This window comes from Podarcis bocagei (assembly GCF_964188305.1).
Source record: "Podarcis bocagei genome assembly, chromosome: 1".
NCBI classification, from domain to species: domain Eukaryota; kingdom Metazoa; phylum Chordata; class Lepidosauria; order Squamata; family Lacertidae; genus Podarcis; species Podarcis bocagei.
The window spans coordinates 40,502,957-40,527,526 of record NC_138125.1 but is presented as its reverse complement, the minus strand read 5'-3'; the positions used below and the strand labels follow the sequence as shown (position 1 = coordinate 40,527,526).

The following is a 24,570-nucleotide window of genomic DNA, read 5'->3' as shown; positions in this document are numbered from 1 at the left end:
CACTGCTATTTATGCATTGAAAGAGAAGTGTTTAATAATGGCCCACTTGATGCCAAGTAAAGTAGCTAAAACGTTTAGAACTAAAAGTGACCTATGCTGGAAATGTAAAGAAACAGTTGGCATATTTTATCACTCATGGTAGGTCTTGTAGAATAATAAAAGAATTCAGGGAGATGGTTTATAACAAATTTAAGAAAATGTTTAAAAGAACGTTTCCTAAAAACCCAGAAGCTTTCCTTCTGGGAATAATAACAGTAGAAATACCAAAAAATCAAACTAATCTATGGATGTAGGTGACTACAGCTAGTAGCCCAAAATTAGAGAACTGATGTAGTACCATCAAGAGAAGAATGGCACCTATAATATATAGAATTTGCCAGCATGACAAATAGATTAAAAATAAAAATGGTAAGAATTTAAAAGAGGACTAGACATTATATACAGAATATATGCAGAAATATTATAACAAGAAAATAAGTGTAACAGACTAAAAAAATAGTACTCATCAGTAGATGTGACACAGTGTAAGATATGAAAATAATTTAGTAGAATAAGAAAACGCAGTCAAAAAGACAATAGATAGGAAACCAGAGAAGAGTAGAAGGGAAGTTAAAATTAAGGTTTATAAGAGTCAGTTAAATTGGAGGAATAAGTTATGTTGTTGTTGTTGTTGTTGTTGTTGTTGTTGTTGTTGTTGTTGTTATCTATTTCTTACTATTATGTGTCTGACTGTAACATATAATGCATTGATGATATGATAAAACAGAAAGGCAAATATATATATTTTTTAAAAAGGGTTGTGTAAAATAGAACATGAATTGCAACATGCTATTTGCATATTGGTTTTTCTTTTCTTTGTGTACTTATCTACATTGAATGTGAATTAAAGCTGCTGTACAATTCTTCTATACTAGCCAACATAAAATTGGGAAAGAGCTATAATCCTTCCAATTTTTTACTGTTTTTGTTGGCTTGCATATCTGTATTGTTTTGCCCATTGGCTACTTTGCTTGGAGTCAGTGGGATGTTTTTGAGACTCGGGTAAAAATGGTCTGCTTGAGGATGAAAGGTCTGATTGGACAAATATCACTCCTCTAATTGGGGAAATACTGCAGTGCATGCTTTTAATGTACACTTTGCTTGTAAAGTATTGTACCTGGGATGTAGTTGGAATTTTTATTCTTTTTGTCTTTTTTCTCTATGCCTGTAAGATGCTGCTGTCAGATTAGAATAGGCTCTTTCCGATGCAATGAGCAGATTCATCTGCCATAACATATACTAAACCTATGGTTTTCAGTAATAATCTGACAAATTTCTGCTTAAAATATCTCCATTAGAGGTGCATCCAATTTTTTTGTGGCCCACACTTCACCTTTCTGTAGCTTATATTTATATTCTGTCCATCTGCTTCCATTTGAGTGAAGAGGAAGGTGAGAACCATTTTAGGCTATTGCAGTCTATGCCTGAGCAGCAGCAGTTTTGGCGTAAGGTTCACCTATGGACATATAGATGCCCTCCTACGAGTGCAGGTTTTCACTCCTGGTGTAATTAGTGAAGAAATAAGTGTGGAAACCTATGGAATTGCTTCTTTAACCTGTGATGGTACTTATTGTCGTTTAAAAATTAAGTACTGTTTATAGCAGGAATGGAGGATCACTGACCTTCATCATGTTTTTGGTCTCCATCTCCCATTAGTCCCAGCTAATATGGTCAATATTCAGGGATTGCAGAAGTTGTAGCCCAACGTCTGAAGACCTCTGGTGTCAGAACTCTGACTTAAAGTTTCAGGCATATTAAATGCCTAAAATGTATTGAGCAGTGTTCGGGGGGGGGGCGGGGAAGGTTTCTGCACTATCTAAGGAATATGGAGTGAAAAAAGGGAAGAATAAAAGGAACTGCATTATGCAGATTTTTGGATGGTAAGAAAATAAATTTAACTAAATACGATAAAAAGTTAGAAGCCAGTGGGGAGAGAGACACAGCATAAATATGATCACAGAACAGGCGAGAAAAATTCAGCAAGCAGCGCTGTCCTCTATGAAAACTTAATAAAGAAAGGTAGGAAATGGTATGACCAATTAAATGCAATACTCAAGGCAATATAGAACAAAGACTTGGCTTGATATTTTGTTAGTTGCAAGAGACAGTAAAGGGCAAGTTTTTGAATTGTATACATATGATTAGGAAAACCAAAAGTGGTAATGACACTCCTTGTACCTGATTAGAAGACTGAAGAAGGGTTAGCGGTGGTTCGCACGTCATTATAAGCTAGGTTTGCTCTGTGCACTGCTCGGATTGGGTCAACTCTTCCTTACTTTGCTGTGCTGGAATGAAATGAAGCATGGCCCCAGCTTAGTGCTACACACAATTTGTTTCTCTCCAAACCATGAAACAAAGCCCAAGAGAAGCCATGTTGTGTGCAGTCTATGTAAGGGTGGTAGGAAAGAATATGAGGAAACAAGTAGGAGAAGCCGTTTCATATGCTGCTTGTGTGAAGGTGTCTAGAGAAGGCAAGTTCAGTAGAAAGGAACAAGAGCAGGATCTGTGGAATAGTAGCAAAAAGCAAAACCAAGGGATTTAAAATTAGGGAAAGTGGGAATACCAGAAAGAACATAAATCAAGAGAAAATAGAACCATGCCCCAAACAGCCAATGTTAAGGGGTGAGAGAGAGAGAGATAAATTGATTCGAAACTGAAGAGCAATAACAAATAGAAGGGAAAATAAGTGGCAGCACCTGAGGTGAGCTCCAAAATGGCGTGTCCCGACAAGGGAAGCTCCCACGTTCATTTCAATGAACAACACCAGTTTGCATGCACATTCATTTCTGTGTATGAATGTGATCTCTCCACTTAAATAAATAGAACTTAGGCCCAAGATATCTGTATGGGCATCTTAAATAACAAAGATCTCAGGACTAGGCTGCTAGCATCTAGTGCAGGCACCCCCAAACTTGGCCTTCCAGCTGTTTTGGGACTATAACTCCCATCTGTTAGGATATTTCCATTCCACCTTAAAAGGGAGCAGGCTTTGTGAGTCACAGAGTCTGCGTATTTCCTGTTCACAGGAAGTTTATGTTTTCTGTTGCTTTCGTTTCTGTCTCTCAGTGCCTGAACACTGAAGCAGGCGGCCATGTTTTTTCTTTGTTCTGACTAACGCTGAATAAACTTAAATAATGCTCTCCTGCGTGCCTCTTTCACTGTGCATTATCTGCTGATAAGAGCGTGCATCAGCTCTGGAATGTGGCAAGCTATTTCTGGAGCTCGTGTCACTAATTGCTGATACTGCGTGTCTACGGGAGATCGATGAACGTCCGGAGGCGACGTGGGGCCATGATGGACTTTGTCTCCCTGGCAGTATCCCAACACCATCATCCCTAGCTAACAGGACCAGTGGTCAGGGATGATGGAAATTGTAGTTCCAAAACAGCTGGAGGGGCGAGTTTGGGGATGCCTGATCTAGTGAGTAATCCTCACTAGCCATCCCTTTACAGTGCAGTCCTATGCATTGCTACTGAGAACTAAGCCCACTGAGTTCAGTGGAATTCCTCCAAGGTATATAGCAGTTGTTCCCAATTAGCTAAGTACTGTGGAACCACTGTTGTTCAAAAGCCAAGCCATGGACCCCCTACTTTTTGAAAATGTTGATATATCTGTGGTAGTTTTAGTTCTGTGAATGGCACCACCATACCCTACAACATGTCCCAGCGCAAAACCAGGAGGCACGTCTTCTGTTGCACGAGTCACGTGACCTGTGCGAGTGCACAGTGTCCAAAACCACATGTTTTTAGGCACCACGATCTCATGTGAGGGGTGTTTCTGGCCACAATCTCACGTGTTCTGGGACGCTGTGCTCTCACACGAAAGCATGACCATCCAAAATTGGATGTTCCAGACAGTTGATGGGTATGTGTATTAGACCCCATGGGTGGGCTGTGTGACCCCCCTGGGGTCCATGGACCACCAATTGGGTATACCACTGGTATGTAGAATAGACTTGGTAGGTTTACAAGGGGCATGGTTCTTAGGTTTTGATGTCTTATTCTCGATTTAACCTGTTTGATGGTTATATTGTCAATTAGTAGTTTGTACATGTGCTTTGTGGTAATTAAGCATGATTTTAGTTTAGTAATGTGATGGTAGCTCCTGTGGCCTCTTATGGGAGAAAATGTACAAATTCACACATTCACTTACACAAATATGAGTTCCATTCAATTCAGCTGGTCTTATTTCTACTTCTTATAGTAGCAGATGTTGCTGGAAGTGCAGTCGCCGCTTCTTCCTTTTACTGATGCAGAAGAAGAATTTGTTGGTGGAACATTTTCTTCAAGCTGTCTTAAGCTTCTGAAAACATTTCACAGTTTGAAATATTTTGGTTGTAGTTACTGTAGGAAGTGTGAGATACATAATTGCATAACCATTTTACAAATAGACAGGACCTTTTCAATGGCCACACCAGCACTAGCTGTTTATTTCTGGAAATGTTTAAACTTTCTGTAAAGTTGCCTCAGAAATAGCTTATACATACCTATATAAAAAAGTACACAATTCAATGCAGTTGTAAAAACCCACCTGTGGTATAAAATAGCAGAACCAGCAAATGAAAGTAGAAAAGACAGCTGAAGTACTACATAAAGCTCAGGAGAATAAGATGGATTTCACCTGGCATGTGAAATATAACAAAATTGGCACCAGTCAAACATGTCTGCCATTCCAAAATTTGGGTGCCACCACAGAAAAGGTTGTCTTCAGTAGCCATCCCCCTACTTCAGAATGGCAGGCACTTGGAAGACGACAAAATTGATGGTAGGTTCATGTGTGACAATTTGGTGTTTCAGATGCTTTAGACGAAGGCAGTTTAGGGCTATGAAACTGTCTCGCTAGAGACTCACCAGGCAAACTCCATGTTGATTTTTCAAAGGAAAGTAAGGACATATTTTTAAGGAATGCTTTTAGGGAATGATTCTGGCCATTTGGTTGTCTTTTAAACTGTGCATAAGAACACAAGAAGAGTCTGCCGGGTCAGGCCAATGGCCCATCTAGCCCAGCATCCTCTTTTCATAGTGGCAACTAGGCAACTTATAGAAAGCATGAAAAAAGGATCTGAGCACAACAGCATTCTCTGCACTTGTGACTGGCAACTGGCAGTAGTCAGGGTCATGCCACCTCTGACAGCAGAGACATAGCTATCAATGTTTTCCCCTTTTTAAGGGAAATTCCCTTATTCCAAATAGGATTCCTCACAAGAAAAGGGAAAAGTTGACAGCTATGAGCAGAGATGGAGCATGGCTATAGGGGTTAGTAGGTATTGATAGCCTTAACTTCCAGGAATTGGTCTAATATTGAAAAACCATTCAAGCTGGTGATCATTACTACTTCTTATGAGAGCAAATAGCTGTGGAGAGATATTCTGAAATTGTAATTATGGATTGGATACTGTGTTGCTTGTTGGGGGCTGCCTAGTCACAGCACAGGATATAAACTGCTCTCTCTCTCTCTCTCTCTCTCTCTCTCTATGAAATAAAATGAAATAAAGTAAAATATGGAAGCCAGTAACTTGACTTAAATCATTGACCAAAACACAACCACTTCAGTGAGCCCAGTAAAGTTTCAGACTAAAGTTTTCCTAACAGCATCTTCTGTGCTGCATGGCAAATTGAATTGGGAGAAGTTTCAAAAATGTGTACAACATGGTTCAGGGAATTGCTGGTTAAATGGGGGAGAAAACTTAAAAATAAAAAACAACAGGTGTATTGAAATTGCTGAGTATTCCAAAGGTAAGTCTTTGGATCCTAGCCCATGTTTCCACTTAAAAATAAATAAATGAATGGACAAAATATATAATAAAGGAAGTTCCAATTTTACTAGACGGCAGAACCATTAAAGCTTTCCAATTTATTTTATAACAAAATTCACTTTATGCTAGACTTCATGCTATTTTATATTATTTTTGCTAGAAAACGGAACACACTTCTCCATCCCCATACTTCATAATCTTACACTATTAACTTCACTAGAGTGAGTAATCCTGTTTAAGTCAATAGGGCTATTCACGGTAATAACACTAAAAACCTATGTTCTTGTTTATTAGTTCAGTGTCTATAGAAGGGAGATGTATGTTGTGTGTGCGTCTAGTGTTTCAACTAACATTACTTTTATTCAGAAATGTCTATGTATCCCTTGTTTAAAAATGTGCTTGTTTACTAGATAATTAAGTTCTTACTCATGATTTGTCATTTTAAGATAGAACATTGAATTCCATTTTTAAATCCCAAAAAGTAGGGTTTTAAAATTTTGTTTATTGAAATAAGGTCTACTTAAAATATGTTGAATACCTACAACAGTAAAAAGAAACCCAAATAGGAAACTGGAACCTGAGAAACAGAACATACCACTGGTTGGTATAGCTATTAGGTTCAATGTATTTGATACTGGCAATTTCCTGCACCTTGATTCTTTAAGGGAAATCTGTTAGCAGGGCTCAGCTGTGTTAGCTCATTATAAAATTATATTGGTTGGATCCTGGCTTTCCCTGCACTGGTGGTAGAATCTCCTAGGTGTTCTGCTAAGGACACGTCTGCTGGAAAAAGGGGAAGGCGATTTTTGCCAATTGTCCTTTCACCCGTAGGACTCAGTCCCTCCCATACTGTTCCCAGAGGCCTCCTAATCCCCTGGAGCGAATTTCCAGGTGCAAGGAAGAATTGACAAAAATTGTATCCTCTCCCATTCCACAAGTGGGATTTCTTCTAGATTCAAAGCCTTCCATGAATGGCAGCCACCCTTCTGTTTGCAGAAGGCAAAGTCTAGATCCAAGCTATTGAAATTTATGATCACTTTCCATATCACTTTTCATAAATACTATGTTTAATTATGAGGAGTTTTAAAGGACTTGAGACGTATTATAGTGCATTTAACATGTCTGTTATTCTAAAATCTCTATTTTCCCCTCCACATTTTCAATGCAGGGATGTTTTTCAGGCCTATTTCTTAGCCTATTGTGCTGCAGACTGTTCACAAAATTGTTCTTTATCAAGATCTAGTGGTGCATTATATGTGAGCTTGGCCGCTTAACTGGGAAGGGTTTGCTTTAGGTCTCTTCAATTCATTTTAAATTTTTTTTTGTATGCTTCTAAATATATAATTGTATGGGTGTTGTTGCACATTTACAATGTGTAAAATAAAAAGCCAACCTTGAGAAGAATGCATCCTACTAGACAAAGAGAAGATAAGAGCATTGCATTTTCCCTATTTTATATAAATCCTTGTCTCTAACAATACAGGCTTCAGGAACCTAAGCCCATCCTTTCCTGCGGCACTTTGGAGTGAATTGTCTAAATATGTGTATGAGTTAAGCTGAACAAATATTGCTTAGTACAGTGATCCCAAGTGGTATTTAGTATTCCAGTGATATTTTGAGTACATATAAGGCTAAATTATGAATGTTGACTTTATTACTTGGAAAATTGGCTTCATTCAGGTGAATTATAATTAATAGATTTTTGGCGTAGACAGTCCTTAAGGGGTATGCTGACTTTATCTTATTCCCCCCTTTTAAAAAAGCAAGAAATTGGTTTCGTGACTATATAACTTTCCTTGGACCCTCTGATTTGTTAGGAAACTGTCTGCCAGGGCACACTTGCTGTTTCAGAGTTATCCACAGGAAAACAAATTGTGTGTCAATAGGTGTTCGTGGAGTAGGCAGTTGATGAGCAGTTTCCTTCTGCAGTTTCTGAGAGGCACTGAAAGTAGCCCTACTCATTCATACCTGACTTCAAGTACTCAAGTTCTTTCCCTTCCATTTTACCCACATCACAACCCCATGAGGCAGGTTAGGCTGAGAGGCAATGAGTAGTCGAAGGTCACAAAATGAGCTTCATGGCTAAATAGAATAAAAGCCAGTATCTTCTGAAAAGAGGCTATGGGAGGTCCCATTTAAGGAAAGGGCAAAGAGCAGCAGTTACGCTCTTTCCCCTGAGAACCAAAATAGAATGAGGATTTTGCAAGTGAATGTGTCCCTGTAGATCCAAAGCAAGTCCACTTTGAAAGCTGAAATAGCTAATAAATTGAAGAGCAAGAGTGACCCCAAAGATTCATGTTGTGTTTCCATATTTAAAATTCAAAATGATATGGCCAGATGCCATTGATTGCACTATGGGTGATATACAGTGTTCTCCTCAGCGTAGATCTTATGAAATCAGTGGACTTCAAACACTTTCATCCCTTGATTTCAGTGGCTCTCTTCTGTGACTTAATTGGCTATCACCCTCTATTTTCCATAAAACCACTTGACATCTTCCTCCTTTAGTCCCACGGATAAGTAAATGGATGGACTATCATAGGTTTAAAGGTAGCAGTCTTGGAAAATATCCAGTGCTTTAGGGATGTTTAGGGGTATGTGTCCCCCCAGAAGAAAAGCACTGGAAATATCTATATCTGATTGCAGAAGGTCATGAGGAATTTGGTTAAAGGTTTAATAGTCTGGGTTTGGGTGCAAGAGCATAATAACAGCCATTTTTTTCCCTTTGTTCAAATAGGTGCAAGAGGCTTACCCTGCAACCATTGGCTTACCTTTGGCGTCAGAACCAGGAAACTTTGCTCAAAGAAATGATCTCCTCGAACCTTCAAGCTATAATCATAAAAGTAGCAGCTTTTGGTAAGAATCCGAACAAGAATAGTTATTAAGGTGAAGCATGTTTGATGTTTTATTTTACTTCTATGTGTTGGAAGCCGCTCAGTGGCTGGGCAGATGGGCGGAGTATAAATATTATTATTATTATTATTATTATTATTATTATTATTATTATTATTATTATTGTCACTAGTTGGTTTTACTAAAATAGAAATAGAGCGAGAAAACATGCATACAGTAGATAGCTATTGTCGACAGCTATGGAGACACCAGAATCTGTTTTGTGGATTAGATGTAGCTGGTAAAATAAAACTGTAGCAAGCAGAGGTGAAGCACGGAACAGAAATATGAAGAACTTCAGTTCCATGACTATATATTTAAACAATTAATTGAACTTCTCTGTGATAAATATTTTTCACACTAGACAGTGAAAAAGCGAGAAGCTATTTTCATAGCCATCATTATTAAGTGAGTGTGTTTTTCAATAAAGGTTCATACATAATGCAACAGTTTACAGTTCGCTCATATGAGTGATACAAATGGATGGCTTGACATTGGACCGTTATCTCTATAAAGTAGAATCGACTTTGATGAAAGGGTTTAAGTAAAAACTTTACTAACAGCAATCAATATATAACTTTGCAACTAATTAGTGAGAGGCTGATGGCTCACACCTGCTTTTGTTGCAGATGCCTCTCTTCCTGCTGATTCAATGCTACCCTCTCCAATTCTACCTGTCTCCTATCAGATTGTTCAAATGGCTATTTTCCCATGCTTCTTTAAGGAGCAGGCAAGGGGAACCCAGTCAAAGGTTGTTGGTTTTTCTTTTTATGCAGTTGCACTTTTGGCTCTGCTAGTACTTGGGTTCAGGGCATTTGTTTTTGCTCACGGCAAATTGAAAATTTGAATGTAAGTCTAAAACATATTTTGAACCTAGTACTCTGCAGATAGACAGCATCTTAAAAAGCAGAGACATTACCTTGCCAACAAAGGTCCGTATAGTTAAAGCTATGGTTTTCCCAGTAGTGATGTATGGAAGTGAGAGCTGGACCATAAAGAAGGCTGTTCGCCAAAGAATTGATGCTTTTGAATTATGGTGCTGGAGGAGACTCTTGAGAGTCCCATGGACTGCAAGAAGATCAAACGCATCCATTCTTAAGGAAATTAGCCCTGAGTGCTCACTGGAAGGACAGATCGTGAAGCTGAGGCTCCAATACTTTGGCCACCTCATGAGAAGAGAAGACTCCCTGGAAAAGACCCTGATGCTGGGAAAGATAGAGGGCACAAGGAGAAGGGGACGGCAGAGGACGAGATGGTTGGACAGTATTCTCGAAGCTACCAGCATGAGTTTGACCAAACTGTGGGAGGCAGTGGAAGACAGAAGTGCCTGGCGTGCTCTGGTCCATGGGGTCACAAAGAGTCGGACACGACTAAATGACTAAACAACAACAACAAACTCTGCAGATGTTTTGGACGGCAAGTCCTGTGGCCGTGTTGTTTGGGACTGATGGGAATTGTTGTCCCAAGTAGAATCTGGAGGGCACTGGGCTGGAAAATGCTGGGCTAAAATAATTACAGTAGCATATAAAAAAAGGTCACTGAACATGTGTCTGCATACAGGGAAGTGTGCGTCTGAAGGTGTTTAGGAAAGTGCAGTTTCACTATCGCATTCCGAATCAATACACTGTTTTACTTTCATTGAACGAATTGTAATTTTAACATTGAGCTCACCTATTATGGAAGATGGTTTTGACCGGTCACAAAGATCTGTCTAAGCACTGTATTGAAGCTGCATTTATTGAATGGCATGTGGGTTCTCTAACCACACAAACTGATGAGAAAAATATTAATAGGCCAATGCATCATTTTGAAATTACAGCCCTCTGAGCAATCTTTCACATAAAAGTATTAGATGAGGGTTTAGGTATAAAATTTGAGAGAAGGACCTTTTCCCTTTGGGGGTCAGTAGAGGTTTGTGGCCCATTAGACCAAGGAATGACCAGTATAATAGGAAATAATATGTTCTACATGGGTGGATAAAAATATATTTCTGATAAATTGTGTTGTAGAATCTTAGCATGAATCAAGCCTCATCGTCGTCATCTGTGAGCTGAGCTGTTTCTGTTTAAGTGCTTGCTTTTTCCTCCTTTTTGAAAGCAAGAGTTCATGTCTTAAGGGTAACATTGGTAAGAGTTAACAGAAAAACTTCATCCTTGCTGTTATATATAAAATATATTAGGTTGGAACTTGAGTATCTATTAGAAGAAGTAATAAAATGTTAATTCTTCTTCAGCTGTGATGCTTTGCCAGAATCATTTTATTTTTACAGCACTTCTGGTGTGAACAGTAAAACTAGACCATCATAGGTTCATTCTGTGCTTTCTTAACATTTATACAAAGGAAGAGAAATAACGGATTCTTAAAAAATCTGCCTTTGGTCACAAATTGCGGATTCTTTTCGTTTGCTGGATTTGGTAACACACACACACCCTCTCTGTTCTTCCAGTATGAGTCTTCCCTTTAATTAGGGAGTAAGACTGCAATCCTAACCAGGTCTACTCAAAAGTAAATGGGTTAGGACTGTAGCCTTAATCTCAGGAGAGATATTGTTTTAATGTATACTCTTGAAGCAGAACCATTGCAAAGCTTTGTGTATACCTATGAAGCATAACTAATATAGTTGCTGTCCTTCAGATTATGCTTCGTGATGATCAGGTGAGTTTTTATTTTTGTGTTGTAAGATCCTCTTCAAAGATATTATAATTCAATTGAATTTGTTTGGCAGCCAAGTTATGTTTCAATATATAAATCAAACCTTTTTAAAATAAATAAATAAATAAAACACCAAACCTTAGAAAGGGGTAATTCTTGAGCGATACAGGAAATGACCGTAGGGGTGACATTGCTGGTGACCTGTGTCATCCCTTAAGCAAGATAAACTTGTCTTTGTAACTCAGCAGCTTAGAACAAGTTGGAATAGGCTTGCTGGTACACAAAGAGCCCTTTGTGGTGCTCTCCTTTAAAGCACAAATACCATAAATAGTTGTAGATAGTAATTAGAAAACGGCTGCCCTTTTTTCTTTCTTTTTTCCTTTGGCTACAGGTAGAAAGATCTTATCGGACTAAATTTCTCACCTGCCTAGGGCAGGCATAATTAGATGTAAGCAAATTTAATGGCGCTTGTATGCTCTGAGGCCATTCTGCAGTGCCTTAATAATTGTGTGCTTTATTAAAGTAGGTTTAAGGTATGGCGGCTGTTTAACGTATCAAGTGGCACAGAAGTTAAGGTATGGGTTACCACTTTACCTTTTAGATGAATAATCAAAGCTGCTTTTAAGCTAAATTGCAGTAAATGTATTTGGAATAACACCTTTAAAAGTCTGAGGGGTAATGCATTAGATGGCACATTGCGCAGATGTGAAAGGAATAAGCAAATATGTAACTTGAGCGTGACATTCATCAACACTGGCATGCTCATACAACCTCCCATAGCTCTGGTATCCATTAGTTTAATAGACACTAGTGGGAAGGTGTAAGACTGTAGACAACACATAATTATACAGGTAAATGCACATTAATTTTAGAACACTTTTCTCAATCCACATTTACAAATTAATATTTGGCGGTTAGGCGTTTTACTTTTCAGGAGGTTAGTGTGCATCCTCCAGGCTTTTCCTAGTCAGAAATCCAGTGGAACTTCTTTCTCCTCCTTCACAACAAGCAAACCAATTTCATATTAGCACTGCTGTGAATGGCCATTTTCTGCTGTTGGTTTGCGAGTGTTACTGCCAGTGAATGAGCTTATACTAGTGGGCCTTGGCTGCCTCCTGTACAAAAATAAATAAAATAAATGATTGTGATAGTATTTATTATTGTCACTGCTTTCAGGTGTCCACACGTATTATCTATGTGTAGCTAGCATGGTGCCTATCATATTGGCCGTGTTGACTACGTCTGATGGGAGCTGGGAGTCCAGCAACCTCTGGGAGACACTACGTTAGCTTACCCCTGCCTTACAATACCCTGTAAAGTAAGTCAATATTATTCACACCCATACTGCAGGTTGAGTGACAGAAGCGCATAGAGGGACAGAGGGTTTGTGACAGAGGCAAGATTCAAGCCAACATGCAGCCCAGTCTCTTAGTCCCTACACCATACCAGCGGCTCTCTACTGAATTCCAATAATTATTTGTTTCTTGAGATTTGGTCAGGGTGCTGAGAGATGGGGTAGCTCCTGAGCACAGAGGCAAGAAAAAGTCAAAAGCAAGAAGAGAAATCAGGTGGAGCAGGAGGCAGCAACAAGGTACAGCTAACCAAGCGGAGAACGCAGGATTTATAATTTAAGAGTTGTCTGAAGTGAGCAGTAGGCAACTTAAACCTGCCAGGAGCAAGACCTCAATGCCTTTCATATCTACTGTGTCAGGGAGATTGTGGGCATCACAAGGCAGGACGGAGTCTCAAACCAATATGTGTTCTTCCAAGCCCATATTCCCAGGACGTTTGGACTTCTGTCTCAGCAACGTCTACGCTGGCTTGGTCTTGACCCCAGAATGGAAGATGGCAGGACCTCCAAGGACGTGCTTTATGGGGAGCTGGCTTCAGGCGCCGGGCCTGTTTGCAGACCAACTCCGTGTTACAAAGATGGCTGCAAATGTGAAATGAAGGCTGGCAACTTCAACCCTGCCCTGTGGAAATCCCTTGCAGACAACCGCAGTGCCTGGAGACAGGCAGTCAGATCATGTGTCCACAGGAGGAATGATCACTGGGAGGAGCACAGAGAGAAGAAACGCTCTGGTGCATATGCAGCAGCCCAACCAGATGCCTTCATCTGCCCCACCTGCAACAAAATATGTCTCTCCCATACTGGGTGGTTGTAACTCTCCAGCGATTTGACTTCACCCCCAAAGGTGCGCTCCTCCATTGTCTCTCGAGACAGACAGAGGCCCACATCAGTAGCTTGCTGCTCTGGCCAAATGTGAAAGCTGTGCCCTGGAACCTGCCTCTGCCTGTACATATCAGCAAGATCCAGTCAACCTATTGGGATTTAGGATTATCATGTGCCCTAGAAATAGAACAGAGGCATTCTCAAGCTGGCAGCAAAGAAAAGGGTACTGGTTTTGGAGTAGAAGTTTCTTGCTTCAAGCCCGGACAATCCTGATAGCCAGTAATGCAAATGTAAATATACCACAGTGGCCTCCTAACACTAGTAGGTAGTTGCTGAAGCATATTGTTTAAGCAGATTCATCTCCAACCCTACTTGTTGCATCTTTTGGAATTGGCTCACATAGTTGTAAGAATGTGAACTATTATGGGACTTTCTGTCTAAAGTGCATATATATATAAAATAAAGCCATGCTCATTTTATAGGAGAAAAAAGGTAGTTTTTAAAAGGGCAGTTTTATCATATGGACACCTTTAGCACTAGCTTCTGTAATAGCACCATGGTAGTTCAGTGTCACTGCTGCGAAGAATAGATTTCGATAACTGTTTTAACATTGCACTTTGGTGGAACGATGCTGGATAACTGCTTTCTAAATGGATTACATCTATACATTAATCCTTTATTGTGCTACGCCTTACCTAGCGTCTGTTGGGTGCTCAGTATATTCTAAGAATGCATGACACATCAGCCTGAACTGGAGCTCATCACTGGTATTAACTTCCAGCGCTTCATGGTGGAGAAGGTAAACCTGTGGTCTTCAGCATCGTCATGCTGCCATTGTCCTAATTTCATAAGCCCTCTGCAAACAATGAGTTCTGACCTCTGGCAAAGAGCCATCCGTCCTGGCTGGGCAGAGAGGAAGAGAGACAGAGACAGAGACAGAGAGAGACTGATACAGAGCAAAGAGGTGGCAAAGATAAAAGGGGGGGGGGATGACCCTCATCCACTTTTCATCTCAGACCTGGCCCACTGTTAGCACCCCTACTATTATGCAGCCACAAGAAACTGTTGTATTCCCTTACTATATAATAAAACGTGGAAGAAGACAAATTGCACAAAGGGGGGGGAATCCACACCGATAATTCTCTCCTCCATAAATATCCCTTCCCCGATATAATCCAAGTGTATCTCTTACATTTAATTAACCATGAGAGATGACTGTTTTCTTTTTAGCAAATTAAGCATGCTTTTGCATTGCTTGGTCCTGAAGTAGTCATTGCACATTAAAGCTGAAATACCATCTGTTGGCATCTAAAACATTTCATTTCACTCTTTCCCACCTCTTTTTTTTCACTAATGGGAAATGCTTTATCACAGCTTTTTCAATGGCATATATGAAGCTGGTGACCATAATATATATTTCTCCCTTTATCCTTCCTAATAGTTAACTTTCTTGGAAATAAGAGGAGGCATTTTAATACGTGGCCTTTATACGCAGAAAGGCTCCTATCTTCTATAAAATTAGTTTAAATGATTTGCCTTGCATGCGTATCTGATGGCTTTTAACTCCTAGCTATTATTATATTCTCTTGTTAAAATATCTAGATGCCTGGAAAGGATATCATGTTACTTTTTCTCCCTTTCTCTACCTGCCCTCCCCTTTAAATCCCTTGTTTGCTGCTTAACCAGCACATACTACAGTAATTACACTGGTAGGCAGAGCTTTCACAGTCTGTTCTCGCACCGTGGAATGTAAATGTGCTTGACCTTTTTTGTTCCAGACATATTTCCTCAATACTGTTGTCACTTCAATTCATTTAGTACCGCAGTTCACAGTATTAACAGTAATAAGAAAGATCTTTGGCAGATGTGTTTGGGGGAAAATTGTACTTTTGAGGCTGACTTTCACCTTTTCCTCTACTTTTTCTCCTGTGTGGCTGTTTATAGCAGAATAAGATAAATATAATCTAGTGGGGTGTCCTTCCCCGCTTTACACACACACACACACACACACACACACACACACACACCTCACCTAGGGAAGAGAAGGAAAAGAGGCATTCACAAAGGAACAAAGAAGTTCTGGTGCAGTCTGTTGTAGTGTCCACATTAGTCCATTCCTTTCTCCAGGATACTCCATTGCATTCACCTTCCAACCTAGTTTTCTGTTTTTACTCCCACAAAGCCAGTTTCTGTGGTTACTGAGTGGTCCTCTTTCTCTCTTCTCTCCTGTGTGCCCCAGTGTGCCATCCCAAAATCTTCTCTGGAGGGTTGTGGGAATCCCTGAGGTAGTTTGGGAGATGCACAGGGAGATGAGAGGGAGGGAAAGATCGTCCGTGCTGGCTATCCTGGACCCAGGTGAGATTAGCATCGCCTAGTGCTCAAAGGAAGTGCTCAAAGTTGCTTCACAGTTTTAACAGTTGGTCTTCCCAGAAGTAGCCTCATTTTACAGTTTTACGAAGCTAAAAAGTAGATCAGGACAGAATCCAGACTGAAGACCAAAGAAATAGTTAACACATGGTGCGAGCGATTAGGTTTTAGGTCTTAGAAGGGCAAGTAACTTTGTAGGGTACAGGAGAGACAGCCTTCAGTTGAGTCCAGTGCACCTTTCTGTTGCAAGAGAGGAAGTCATTCTGCTTTCATAATGATTTATCTGGATACAACACTGTATTCTGGGACTTTGCTGTCTTCAGAAGAGATGTCATATTATAAAGACAACAGTTCTACCGCGTATAAAAAATACTGGCATAAAATAATACAGCACAATCATAGGCATGTTTACACAGAATTAACTTCATTGCATTCAGTAGGACTTGCTTCTAGGAAGGGTTGCATGGGATTGCAGCAGCAATCTGTAACTTTGCTTGCCTTGTACACAGATCATAAACTTTTATAAAGAGGGCATGTGCCCCAAAATTCTTGCAGGATAACTCTGGACTCTCCTTATTCACTTGTGTAGTCTTTTTGGTGGCATGAAAACAGATGGGATGACATGAGAAAGACATGGTAGTAATTTGCTTTTTACCACTTTCCTTCCTATACGAAGCCTTTGCTTCTGTTACATATGCATATGTTGAAAGAACTTGGGAGTCTATATATGCTTCCTGTGGCTAACCATATTGTACCCTTCTGCTTTGCCATTTGCTCTAGCAAAACCTATTTTTGTAGAAATTCAGGAGAGGGAGATCTGTGATAAACAGATGAGCTTGCACTCTAACTTTACTTCATAAGTTAACTTCATAAAGAACATTAACTCAAGCCTTGTTGATCAGTGCGCCATGGTCTGTGCCTTGAAAGCAGTAATGAGGAAGTGAAGGGCTCAGTCTTCCAAGAATCAGACAACTTTCTTTTTACTCTGTGCCTTGAGGAAGATCAAGCTAACAGTATTTAATAATGTGACTCTGTCCTAAAGCCATTCAAGGTATGTATGAGTTTGTGAAGTTTTGTTGCAGTATGGTGTTTCAGAGGAGCAAAATAACATTGGCTGAATAAAACTGGAATCAATGATCTGTCTTATGTTTTCTGATGGGCTTTGCTTATATTTAGATTTCCAAAAGTATATGTAGACGTTTACAAGTGTTAGCTATATTTTGTCTAAACAAACATCCATAGTGTAATTGACCTGCTTCCTCCCTTTTCTCTCCCCTCCCCTTTTTGCATTAGTGAATACTGTTCTGTGTAGGTTTTCACCTTTTGGAAATGAAACGAAGCATGTGATTTAATTTCCAATGCCTCCACCTCCACACTTTAGCTCTAACTGAGTATACAGGAGGGGCCTCTACATGTGGAAAGGGCCACACTGCTACCCTCAGCCCTCGCTCAACTGTTGGCCCTGCCCCAACATCCATATCTGCAGGTCTGTGGGATACATTTCCCCTATGTGCATAGACCTCTGTGGGAGCTGGAAGTCTGGTAGATTAGAGTTGCATGATCTGGATGTGGGCATCTGCAGGGGAAGGACAGAAAAGCTGCATGGCTGTGAGGGTGGCACCAGTATTACTGCCCCACAGTCCCTTTCTATGTGGGAATAGGGATTGTGTCTAAACTTGTCCTCTCTACGATTCTCACTTCACAATGGTACACATGCATTCAGATCTGCAAATTTGGAGCCGATTGCTGTCCACCGTGATTAATCCCCTATGGGGTCATTCAGCAGACTTGCAGAATGCATGGAGTCTTCAGTACGGTGTAGGCCATTTCCTAATTTATCCATTCCTTGTAAGGACATTTACACACACATAGCCCTTCCCCTGCAGTATGATCATACGTTCCTTCTTCCGTCAGAGATTCTTTTTTCCTGAGAAAGAGCCAAATGCGGCATCCATCCTTTCTCCTTTGCATTTAATAACAGTGCTGAAGGGCAACCATCCCACTCAGCTTTGATGTAAATACTTGTCCTTCTAAAATCTAGGTAGTCATCATTAAATGGTCTTATTCTCTTAAATGGCAAGTATTTTCAGCTTGAGTGACTTCAAGTGGTTTCTTTCCTTTTGTATCCTGGAAGGATATTCTCTGCAGTCTGAAACATCACGACTTTTTGATGCCTTCTGTCAGAGTCCCTTTCTGTCATATCAGCTTATCATCCACCCACAGAATTCTCCATGGTGTTTTCACAACCCATCACTAGACACATTTTAAAGGACCTCTGCAGTCTTTCTGCTTCCCCCCCCCCTCCACCTACACAAGACCTGAATCTACTCCTACCACAACTGATTTGTGCCCTCTATAGTTGCCAAATGAACATGGTTCTTCTCTATCTACATGAGATTCCTATTCAAAGCCATTTCAGAGCTGCCATCTTCATTATGTGCCTTTTTGTGCTGTTTCTTAATAGAGGCAGGATACCAGACCTGCACCAAGTTTGCTTGCTCCAGCTAGGTTACATCTAGGTTTTGGTCAGATCTCTGCAACTGCCACCTAAGACAAAGATACCAAATGGGCAACAACATTTTCTCAAAACTGTTCCAGCTAGATAGTGTATAACATGACAGAATTCTGTTGCAATTGCAGATCATCTCAACATCTTATGGTGATACAACAATTTTATAATTGTTTGAATTTACGAGTGCTGCACAGGTGACTTGAGTTGTGAAACATTTGGTCCCTTCTCTTTTTTTAAAGCTATTTTTATGAAAGCTTGAGAAATAAACAAAGAAAAAACAATATACGGAAGTCAACATCAGAGGTCCCTGCTTCTAGTAGGGGTTTCTTTACGACAACCAGGTGACCTGGTTTTCATTTTTCATTTGCTGATTTGACAGGGCCGTTCAGAGAACAAATTAATAGCTATTGCCATTGATGGTCTCCGAAGCTTCATTGTCAGATCAAGATGATGTTTTTATTCATTCATTTAATAAAACTTATACACTGCTTAATTGTAAAAAAAAAAACCAAAACCCTCAAAGTGGTCAACAAAAAGATAATACAAGAAAATCAAGAAAAAATCGCAACTGTACTTTAAACCATACAAAGGTTCAAATACTAAAACAGATTAAAATTACCTGAATTCTGTAGCGTCTGAATGTTTTTAGCAGGTACTGAAAAAAGTACAGTGAAGGTTGATCTCAGTCGGCACAGAGTTCCAAAATTCAGGCACTGCCATTCAAGCACAATTGAGTTCTTTTAAATGTGGAATGGGTATTATGTGGCACCTGTAGCAGTGTCAATTCCACTGATAGAAATGGCTTAATGGACACATGGCATAAGGCAATCTCGTAGGTAAATGGGTCACAGGTTGTTAAGGGCTTTCTTTACCAATAGTAACACCTTGAAGTTGGCTGGGTAGCAAATTGGCAACCAGTGCAGATCTCTGAGCATGGGTGTTATATGCTGACAAGGCCATACTCCTGTCAGCAATTGTGCTTCAGCATTCTGCACTAACTGCAGCTTCCGCATCAGACGTGAGGGAAGCCCCACAGTCTTGAAGTAACCAAGACATGACCTACTGTGGCAAGGCTTTCCCGGTCCCGGAATGGCCATAGTTGTCAAATACCCAGTTGATACCCAATCAGTTCTCTTCTGATGGGATTGGAGAAAAATGTCCTATGCCAGTAGTCCTTGCCCACACTTTTTAAGATATTAGGTGGATTATTCCATCTCCAGCAGGACTGCTGAAAGGCAATGCTCACTTCTGAGGGGTATCTGTGTGTGTGTGTTTTATTTGAGTGGAAAAGAGGCCATCAGTGCAAGCATTTCTGTATTTGCCTGATGGCATAATCTCCCCTCACCACCAACCTTGTGCTATTTTGGGAGCAGAGGAGGGGGGAAAGTCCTGTTGCGCCAGTGGAAGTCCTTGCATGGGCTTCCACTTGTGGGATCCGTTAGCTGACTCTGGCCCCATGTATTTAAGTTTCATTAAAGTGTTATGCACGTGACTTGTGTGCATTCTGTTTTTTCTCTTACCTAAATGTCTGCCTCTAAAAATGTTTTGAATTTTCTTCAGGTCCTAGAAAGTTACAAAAGTTGTCTTTTGGCATGGCGGTTGGGAAGATACTCTTAAACAATGATGTTGTTAGAAGAGAAGTATACAGTTCCCATTAATTAAAAATTAGGCAGAGTAGAAATGGCTTTTTAGACTCATTATGCAACTAGTACCTTCACATACTGACTTTACAGTGAAGCTCTAGGCCATCAAGGTTGTGGAGTACAGATCCTTTTGCTTGGCATTCTTAAGCAGCTTTTTCAAGCCTCTCATGATGCTTCTCCTATCTGTGCTGGAATTCTCTCCAAGAAATAAAGCTTCGCTTGCTTTCTTGACAGTGGATAATAAATTGACTGATATAATTCAGTTGGGGAGTTGAAAAATGCACTAAAAATAATGGGGCATAACATGCTAGGGTTAACATTTATTCATAGATGATGCAATTAAATAAAATGGGCATTAACTTCAAGGTCAGTCACTAAAGTAATAAAACTGAATATTTTAATTGAATCATAATTGCTTCCCGTTGATACATGCAAGTCAAGTAAAATAGATGTCAGCTCTGCAATTATGATTCTTCCTCCTAATTAATTTCCTAATTCTGCATGGAGCTTTCTAAGGCCTGGGCCTTGTTGTGGGTTTATCCACCCATCCAGGTGGCCTCCTCTCTCCTCCCCACCCCAGCTGATCCCACAGAGGGAAAAGCGCAGTGTTATTGATTGATAAATTCTTATTCTATTATGGACTTTTATGTAGTTCTTCCTTTGCTTTATTTACAGAACGTAAGTAGTAAAATCCTGATTGCAACATCATTATTAGGAGGGAAAACATCAATAATTAGAAATTATGTGAGATTCTGACATTTGTCATCCATTTATATTATGAACTCTGATGTTTCAATAACTGGATAGAATCAACAAAACTAAAACTTATGTTTTAGAAATTATCCTTTAATGGACACAATGATTATCCAATAATGGATAATGAGTATTTTGCAGCACATTCTGCAGATAAAACAGCACAGTCTCCATGAGAGCAGAATTAACAACAGCAACAATTCCAAATTAACCTTACTGGGGGTAGGAAGCAAGTATAGGAAAGAGAAACAAAATGATCAAAGAGTAAAGGTAGCAGCCTTATTAGACCTACCAAAATATCATAAAATAACTAGGACTCTTCCTCTGGTAAATATTAGAACATCAAGGCAGAGAAGGAAGAGAAGAACAGTTGTTGTTAGTCAAACTATCCATGTCTGCATCAGGTACGTTTTAAGATGAGCATGGCAGGAGCCAGCCCTTTCAAATGAGGCAGAACCTGCAAGCAACTCAAAGTGCCTCATTTGGATGTCTGCTAGCACCTCTCCTGCTTATCTTAAACCCCAGCTTGGTTTTGAAGGGGGGGAGGGAAATAAAAACATTTCGTACCTTCCACAGGGCACCCATCTGATTGCCATAAGATGGTGAAATGCTGGACTAGATGGATGAACCATTGCTTTGATCTAGCAAGGCAGTTCTTTTGCAGTTCTTTTGCATATTTTTTGCATGCTTTAATTCATATCCATTGCAGTCATATAAATGGAAAACTCCAAGGGTTCACTAAAAGAGCTGTTGGAGTTGTTGCTTTTTTTTCTTTATAGTTTTTCTTCAGCTAAAGGTAAAACTAGATGTGATGTCAGTTATAACCTTCCGCTTATATCTGAAGCAGGGCTAAGTCTCTCATTTCATCAGCACCAGGGTTTACCCTTGAACAGTGGAATTTTCCTCCATCCTTACCCTAAATCTGTTCATGCTAATGGAACAATGACACCAGACGTGACCCCAAAATGTGGCACCTGTTCCAATCATGTGGATGGGCAGAGGAGGGGACACAGAGTCTTGCTTGCTACTTCTTCATTGGCTCCAGTGCTTGGCCCCACTATGATGTGATGAAGAAAGTGTTTTAGAAGCATTTTTTTTAAAAATTAAAAATCCTGACATATGCATGGAAGCTTTCTATGTAAATAAGAGTCCTGCCATGAGGAAGCTCCACCTATAGATCAGGTTCTCAGAACTACCCTTTTCACCATGTAGAAGGCACAGGGAATGAATACGTGGATGTGACAAAGAGGCTGGGGCAGCGAGTATAGTGTTGCTCTTCTCCATTTATATAATGCAGTTAACATGCATGGGTTTTTTTGTCATGTAAAATTGCTATTTGCTTGTCATGGGTAGCCCGTCTTGGCACCCCTTGTAAACCAAATAGCTGGTTCGGAAATACTATGTTTGTTATGGGGGGTGGGGAGAAAGACAATTAAACTCTTCATCCCCTTGGTCCTGAGGCTGCACAGGCTTCCCTGCTGCTACTCTTTACATAGTAATGTATAATTGCAGTTTTTCCATGCAATTAGCATCACATTTTTTTTTCCATCCTAAGAAAAGTCTCAGGAAAGGGTGGAATTTTCTGAAAACTGTGTTGAGCATGGATTCCCCTTCCCAATTCTCTTCTTCATCCTTAATCTTGATGAGAAGTGAGATGTCCTTTCCCCCTTCTGCTTAAAAAGTGAGCCATTACTGCAGGTTACATGCGTATTTTATGCATTAATATATTGTATTATATGCATATTACACTCATACGTATGCAGGTTTCCTAAAGTAACCAGCTAATGAACAGGTATATACAACAATGCATATAACTATAGAAATTGCTTATGAACTTATGCTGCAGAAACAAAGTACAGCATGAATTTGATCCTTTTCTATCTATTTTATGTATAATATACATATTTCTTTAGGTGTGCTTTTGCATATAATTTGTTGGCCTTTTAATAAATAATGTATGTGCAGCTCAAACATAAGAGGGAGCCCTGTGTAAGAAGTAGTCCATTGTGAGCAAAGTTTGATCAGGTCAGAACTGCTACATTCTATGTATAACTCTCTCTAAAACTGATTGCTCCTCCATACCTAGTTCCAGAAAACTGTGAGTTTCGAAGGAACCCCTATTGAACTTTAGTTATAGCAGACCATAGCAGGCTTAGGCCAGCTTCATATTTTTAAAAGGTCTACAAATTCTGATACTTACCATAACAGAACATGGAAGAGTCCTGTAGACTAACATCTTGAATGCAGTTTAGGGGTTATCAAATCTCCTGGACTATTTTCATTATCATAATGGGTACACCCCGTTTTTCCTTTTTATGTGCTGAAATTTCTCTGAATGGAAAGCACTCAGTAAAACAATGTGTTTTCCAGTTGTTGTGCAGGGCAAAGGAAATGAACTTATTTTCCCCCAAGGATGGAAAACAGTTCAAAGGGAATAAGAGAGTGAGTTGTGGCTAAGAACATCTATGTTTGCCTCAACATTATTTTTGATATACAGGAACTGTTTGCCAAAGGAGAAGGTTTCTTAAAAAAAGAACGCCCAAGCAGTACTTTGTTCTCTAAAATATATTTTAACATCTCTTGGCAGGTTTAGATCCAGATAAACATCTAGGAAAAACATTGGATGAAATGGAACCTTATCTTTTGGAAGTAAGTATTATCTAAAATATACTTGAAACATTCTGTGCCTCACAAAATAATAAAAAAAAAATTACATGTGGAGGAAACTGAACAACACTTCTTAAAGCACGCACTTTCAGAAACAAAACATTAGACCAACATTTGCCATACTGAAAAAAAAAGTTCTCTTAAATAGGATACATGTAATAGTGTTCAAATTGATGACTGCTTTATTTTTTAGAAAAGTTGTCTAGAAAATTATTATTATTATTATTATTATTATTATTATTATTATTATTATTATTATTATTACTACTACTACTACTACTACTACTACTACTACAATTTATTACCCGTCATTCACCCTAAGGTCTCAGGGCAGGTTAAAACAAAATACAATAATAGTATTAAAACACAACATTAAAAACAGTTTAAACAAGTTAAAATTACAGACATAAGTTGGGTCCTAAAAATATAAGCCTCGCGTGTCAAAAGCCAGGATAAAGATGTGTGTTTTAGCATTTGCTGGAAGCTATATAATGCAGGACTTCCACAACTTAGGAGATCTCACAAACAATACCTTCTTCTGGACCACTCCATCCAAGATTCTGAGGGCATTATATTTTTATGTATGCTCTTTTTTCGCTACATAGATGTAAGCCCCATGTTATTTGGGAGTGGAGAAAACACTGCTTTAATGTATGACATGTGGAGTATGCAGAGTAGTTGTTGCTCATCATCTTCAAGCCTTGCAGATTCAGGTAGCTGTGTTGGTCTGACGCAGTTGAAATAAATAATAAATAAATACAAATTGTCCAGTATCACCTTAGAGACCAAGTAATTTTGCTCTGGGTATAAGCTTTCGTGTGCATGCACACTTCTTCAGATACCATATCTGAAGAATATCTGAAGAAGTATGTATGCACATGAAAGCTTATACCCAGAACAAACTTAGTTGGTCTCTAAGGTGCTTCTGGACAATTCTTTAATTTATTTCAAGCATTGCAGTGTGGATTTCCACAAAGGATATTAATCTGAAGGCAGCCCTGTTTAGGGAAGTTTTTAATGTTAAATGCTGTATTGTTTTTAACGCTTGATTGGGAGCCACCCAGAGTGGCTGGGGAAACTCAGCCAGATGGGCGGGGTATAAATAATAAATTATTAT

At 39.5% G+C, this 24,570-nt stretch overlaps 1 protein-coding gene across 5 annotated transcripts in view; it reads left to right on the top strand.

The window, feature by feature from the left end:
- Positions 1–24,570, top strand: part of DPH6 (diphthamine biosynthesis 6) — a 239,730-nt gene that overhangs the window by 50,318 nt on the left and 164,842 nt on the right. For all 5 annotated transcript variants that reach the window (XM_081208459.1, XM_081208461.1, XM_081208458.1 and 2 more), the window contains exons 5-6: positions 8,532–8,650; positions 23,374–23,435. In XM_081208459.1, coding sequence (XP_081064585.1) covers positions 8,532–8,650; positions 23,374–23,435 — 181 coding nt within the window. The remainder of the gene's footprint in view (positions 1–8,531; positions 8,651–23,373; positions 23,436–24,570) is intronic.